Here is a 6,100-nt window from a genome sequence, read left to right as displayed (position 1 = left end):
GATGTCTGTAACAACCCAAGAAATCCATACATACAAATAAAACAATACAAATACGTTCAGAAATTAAGTTCTGTGTAATAAAATGGAATGACAGGGAAAAAATATTAAACACATGAATAAAGGAAGGTGCCAAAAGGCATGGTAAGCTAAGACACCAGCAGAAATCTATCAGTAATTAGAACGCAATCCTGCCCCTTGTCAGTGGAAGTTAATATAAACTGGCTTAGTCCCAACTGATGGCCTGTAAAAAGGCGTCTCATTACCATAGTGTCACACAGGAAACATTTCATGATGGGTAAAAGCAAAGAGCTTTCTTAAGACCTTCACAACTTTATTGTTGCAAAACATACTGAGGGCCATAATCCAGAAGTGGAAAGAACAATTTCATAACAAGATTTCTGACAGAGGAGTGAAAAATATGTCAAATGACAGTGCACATCAACGAAAAAAATGTCATGGTGTAACACTGGCAAGAGGGAAGGTTGAATGGAAAAGTGTACAGAGACATTCTTGATAAAAATCTGCCATCTACCAGGATGATGAAGATGAGATGAGGGTGGACATTCCAGCGAGACAATGATCCCAAACACACAGACAAGGAAACTCTCAACTGGTTTCAGAGAAAATCTATTCAAAAGTAAAGCTGCTAGAATGGCCCAGCCAATCACCTGACTTGAATCCGATAGAAAATCTATGGAAATAACTAAAGATTAGAGTTCATAGAAGAGGCCCACAGAAGCTTAAAAATTTGAAGACAGTTAGTGTGGAAGAATGGGCCAAAATCACACCTGAGCAATGCATACGACTTGTTTCTCCAAACAGGAGGAGTCTTGAAGCGGTCATTAACAACAAAGGCTTTTGTACAAAGTATTCAATACGGTAACACTTTAGAATAAGGTTCCATTAGTTAATGTTAGTTAATGTATTAATTAACATGAACAAACAATGAATAATACATTTATTACTGTATTTATTCATCTTCGTTAATGTTAGTTAATGAAAATACAGTTATTCATTGTTAGTTCATGGTAATTCACAGTGCATTAACTAATGTTAACAAGCACAACTTTTGATTTGAATAATGCATTAGTAAATGTTGAAATTAACATGAACTAAGACTTATAAATGCTGTAGAAGGATTGTTCTTGCTTAGTTCATGTTAACGAAAGTAGTTAACTAACATTAACTAATGGAACCTTATTCTAAAGTGTTACCTTAAATACATTTCAGTAAGTGTGTTTAAAATTTTTTCCCTATCATTCCATTTTATTACACAGAACATAATTTCTGAAATTATTAGTATTTATTTATTTAATTTTTTTTTTTTGTATATGTATGGTTTGCTTTGGTTGTTACCGACATGACAACAGCACCTTGAGAAATATATTTACTGAGAAAACTGGTGACGTGTTCGATACTTATTTACCCCATGTACATATATATATATATATATATATAACTTTTTTTTCTACCATTTCCACTAGAGAGAGCTTTTGTTCTCTCTCTAGTTTTGTCTTTGCGAGTGGGTTCAGTCCCAGTGTGGTTTTGTGGCATAACTTAAGCTGTGACAGCTGTCCTCTTCTCACTTTTTCTGTTCACCCACTGAAAGTAACAGCTAATGACATCTAAAGGTAAAGTTTATTTCTTTGTATTTTAATGTCATCATAATAGTTAATATTTTCTGTTAATCAGCTTTTTAGAGAGATATCAGGTATTTCAGCTATGGCATTTTAATAAATAGAGATATTTATTTATCAATTATATATTTTCTTTCTCCGTAAAATAGCATTCTGTTGTGGGGATGCCTGTCGCTCTCCTAAACTTGTGTTTCTTTTTGTTGGTGTTGAACATAGGTGAGTACAATTTCCCGTGTGAAAAATCTCTTTCATTTGGTGTATTGTATGACTTCAGATCATGTCTGTGACACACAGGTGCAACATGTTCTTGTTTTCATATGTTTCGTTTAGAGTCTGCAGTCTCTGTCTGTGACATCAGAGTGCATACGATCAATTTCGGATGCCATCTTGAGTGGGATTGCCCCGATGCCGACCCTAAAACAACTTACACTGTCTGGAGCAAGCACGGGTGAGTCTAATCTAACAAAAAAGAAGGAGTTTAGATGCACATGAGTCACTAAGAATGATGTGGAAGTTTAGAGGAGAAACGAGAGTGTGGGGCAGAAAGCAGTAAAGCACTGGGGTGAGAGGTGAAACTGTGTGGTTTAGCAGAAACCCACAGCGAGAAACAATCCATGCTCATCACCCCAGAGCAGATATGCTGTTGTTATCGCTTCAGGCACGCTGTTGGTTTCCTCTGAATTACAATAGAAAAAGAAAATGACTCACAAGCGCTCAAGTTCAGTTTGCCCTTTTCTTGCTTTCTTTTTTGAATGCCCAGTGGAAAAGTCACATTTTTATTGAAATGAAAGTCAGAAATGTCTGTTTTACATCGTGAGGTGTATGGCCAGATGATCACCTTAAAGATTTAACTTGTAATTTTTTTTATATAGTTTTTAATATTGTGTGTTTGTGTTGCAGTAGATCATGGGTAAATGTTTCAGGCTGCATCCAGATTTCCCAGCAAAGCTGTAATCTGTCAGAAGTCTTTCCTAATTTAGACATCTACAACTTCATCAGACTAACATCTGAGCTTCTCTGGCTGAATGAAACTCTGTATTGCACCCCTGTAAATGACGGTCAGTATTAAACCTCAAACTATGTTAAAAAAAATTGATAAATAAAGGTCAAGAATGTGTAATATTGCACAAATCTAGAAAAGCTGGATTACATTACAGAAATGCATTCCTTCATAATATGTAAGGCTATTGTCCATTCTCTGTAATAAATTAATATAATTAGAAAAGAACTGAAATATAATATCTTTATGATTTGATATTGTATTGTATTATTGATATTAATATAGAGATAATAATAATAATAATAATAATAATAATAATAATAATAATAATAATAATAATAATAATAACAATAATAATAATAAAAATTGTTGTTGTTTTCTTAAGCTGCTGCCAAATTCAGCCCGCCCTCCATAACAAACTCCATGGGCAATGGAAGTCTATGGGTGACAGTACATTTTCCTTGTGCTCCATCCGTAAGCTGCTCTTTTGATGGTGAAAATGAATATTATGAGGAAGAGGAGGAGATGGGATGCCCCTGTCTTGTAACTGATGTTAAACGTCTCTGGGCAACAGTCACTCTATACAATGAACAGAATCTCTCAGACAAACAGGTGCACAACTCTCATTTTTCTGTTTTGTATATTTATTTGTTTGCAGTGTAAGTGTTTCCATGAAGATTAGAAATTAAGAGTTCCATTGTTTTATTTGTATTCATTTTTCTTGAAGGCACACACTGCTGAAGTGACGCATACCCCATTCAAGGTGGAATTTGGTTTTCTTACACCAGGGCAAGTGTACTGTGCTGTGGCCAACTTCACATTTGAGGGTGTGCTGGTGCCTTCTCCCCCGAGCATCCCGCAGTGTGTCTACATACCAGCAAATAACGGTGTGCATTATTTCTATTGAAAGTGCTTATACTTATTTTGTGGCGTAATTATACAGTGCACATTTATTTATTTGCACGTGCAATGGTTGCCGGCACTAATGCACGAGTTTGTTTGTGTGTTCTCCAGAAAGCCTTATCGTTGTGATTGTGTGTGCTGTTCTCATCACTATTGGCTTAGTATTTCTTCTGTTCTGGAGACAGTGTGCATCTTCTGAACGTCCCCTGCCCAGATCTTTGGTACTGAACTTAAATGAGCATGATTGCCAGTGTGTTATTGCTTTTTTAAGTTAATAAATTGTTGAAAGTAGCTGTGACATAATTACAGACAAAAAATGAAGTCAAAAAGCTGGAGAACCACAGCTCTACAGAGATACATGGGAGACCATAGAAAATTATTTTTGTGTTCTCATTTGCTAAACGACTAAACAAAACAATCAGCTATTGCATTTTCATGACTTCCCTAAATAGGAAAAAATAGAGAGATTTACAATTATACAGTCATCCATTCAATATCATATAGATACTTTTGTATGATATACAGTTCACAAGCTGTATATTGCAAAGCATTTTAGTCATTCTAAGCAATAAAAAAAAAACATTTTATTGTTTATCCTTTTTTCTGCATTCAGTGCATTTATGAACTAAGCATAATGATCATCTCATCTTAGTTGTTTTTTACATTTAAAATTCAAAGCCTATTATGTGTTTTCAGGCTTTACTTCGAGACCTAGAACTTCAGAACGAGACTTTTGCTGACTCCAGTAAAGCTTCACCAGACAACGAGAGCTCTGAGGGTGACCATGTTTCTGTCGTTTCCTTCCCTGACTTCACACTCACAGACAAGAAGTCTTCTTACTACAACACCCGAAGTCTGGGCTACGGCTATTACACAAGCCCCATCCTGCACAATCCAGACTGCACTGAGGAGTCTGCGCAGTCTGAAGAGTTGAGCACAGAAGACCAACATGAAAAGTTCTATCTGTTACCATCACATCCATTTCTAGAAACAGAGGTGGGATTTCCATATCAGAATCAGAGGCATTTACTGTCCCCCGGAGACATCCCTCTGAGCTCGGTGCGAGTTGAACACACTCAACAGGACGAGACATCAACTGAAGACCCAATGTGGTCTGAAGATGTCCTGTGTGGAAAAAATATGAGACCAATAGAAGACATCCAAACAAATTGAAACTACTGATGTTTGTTTTACTTTTTCAGAAAGGTTAAATATAATGTTTAATAGACTCAAGACAGATTTGTTCTTTGTACAGTTTTTAATACATGCTTTTTTTTGGTGCTATTAATTTGCAACAATGTGATTCTGTCCTTTTGCCCACTAACTATTGACATAGCTGTGAAAGGAAAAGTAGTGACAGATCTTTTCTTATGTATTGTGATGTACATCCGAGTGTACTGTAACTGTGTACTGAAAAAAAAAAAAGACAAGCACTTGATTCTATTTATTGTTGTTTGGAAATGGAGACAGATGAACATGAGTTTTGCAGGACAAGAGACATTTTCATTTTGACCTTAGGTGCAGTTATGACAAATTTATTCTTATATTCATATATTATGATTTTTTTTTTTTAAAGAAGCACATACGGATGATTCATTCACAAGAATATCTATTACATGCCTCTGAAAATTTTCAATTTCATCCTGACTTTAAAATGTCATGCTGTTTATTATATAGTATTATATGATATTATTATATTTTATATGTCATGCTGACTTATTTCCTCCATCTTGGTCTGGATGCTGGGTAATATTGAGTTCAGCGTGTATTCCCTTTATTTTAGGGTGAATCGTATGACATCATGCACGTTCCTCATGCATGTGTGCATCAATGGTCAAATGTCTTTGACCTGAACCTAGCAGTCATTATTATTATTGCCCTTCACGGTTTATTTGGGAACCCCCATAAGCCAGTGACTCAGAGCACTATAAATCCTTAAGCAGTCCCTATGAGGAGCATTGCTATTTTCTGGTAACTGTATGCTTTCTGTATGGCTTGATTCATTGTTTGAATTTTTTATTTTTACTTCTGACTCAGAGTTTCCCTATTTTGACTCACATTTTCTGTGGACCGTTTCTCGCCGTTAACCATGCTAAGGTGCACAATTTTTGCTGATTTTATTTTTTTCTGGAATATTTATGGAAATGCTCCTAGGAAACAAGTGTGAATCTAGATTCTGGAAACTATTGTAGATTTGTATAAAATTATGCATGTTTTCTTATTTTCTGTTTTGAGAGAGTGCATGTGGACTCGACTCGACTATTCTGTGCGGTCTAATTGGTTCAGTTGAATTTTGGTACTGTACCAGTGAAGGAAATGTTATAGAATAATAGAATAATAAAATAATAATAGAATAATAAATACGGTATGCTTTGAGGGGGAAGTTTGCTTTTGGACTTTTTCTAAAGCCATAACCACGCGTGGCAAATATGCCCCTTCCAAACTCATTTCTAAAATGTAGATATTCACTGCTGTTACACTTAACATATGACTCGAGTTTTAAATGTCAAGTTTCTTGTTGATCTAATGCAGCAGAGTGGAAAGAAGTCTGCATGGGTTT

At 35.5% G+C, this 6,100-nt stretch overlaps 1 protein-coding gene across 1 annotated transcript; it reads left to right on the top strand.

Moving 5' to 3' along the window:
• The first annotated feature begins 1,601 nt into the window (after positions 1-1,601).
• Positions 1,602-5,145, top strand: LOC113105826 (uncharacterized). Its single transcript, XM_026267171.1, has 8 exons — positions 1,602-1,631; positions 1,787-1,853; positions 1,968-2,085; positions 2,538-2,695; positions 3,023-3,249; positions 3,365-3,524; positions 3,652-3,761; positions 4,237-5,145. The coding sequence occupies exons 2-8, from the start codon at positions 1,802-1,804 to the stop codon at positions 4,711-4,713; spliced, it is 1,302 nt and encodes a 433-aa protein (XP_026122956.1). The 5' UTR covers positions 1,602-1,631; positions 1,787-1,801; the 3' UTR covers positions 4,714-5,145.
• Positions 5,146-6,100: the final 955 nt, after the last annotated feature.

Source organism: Carassius auratus, chromosome 7 (genome assembly GCF_003368295.1).
Source record: "Carassius auratus strain Wakin chromosome 7, ASM336829v1, whole genome shotgun sequence".
In the NCBI taxonomy this organism is placed as follows: Eukaryota; Metazoa; Chordata; class Actinopteri; order Cypriniformes; family Cyprinidae; genus Carassius; species Carassius auratus.
Note: the sequence above shows the minus strand (reverse complement) of the source record. Positions and strands in the feature narration are given on the sequence as shown.

Coding starts and splice junctions, on each gene's coding strand:
- LOC113105826 (XM_026267171.1), top strand. CDS start 1,802: ATGCCTGTCGCTCTCCTAAACTTGTGTTTCTTTTTGTTGGTGTTGAAC. Junction 2,086..2,537: donor ACTGTCTGGAGCAAGCACGG/GTGAGTCTAATC, acceptor TTTGTGTTGCAG/TAGATCATGGGTAAATGTTT. Junction 3,250..3,364: donor AGAATCTCTCAGACAAACAG/GTGCACAACTCT, acceptor TTTTTCTTGAAG/GCACACACTGCTGAAGTGAC.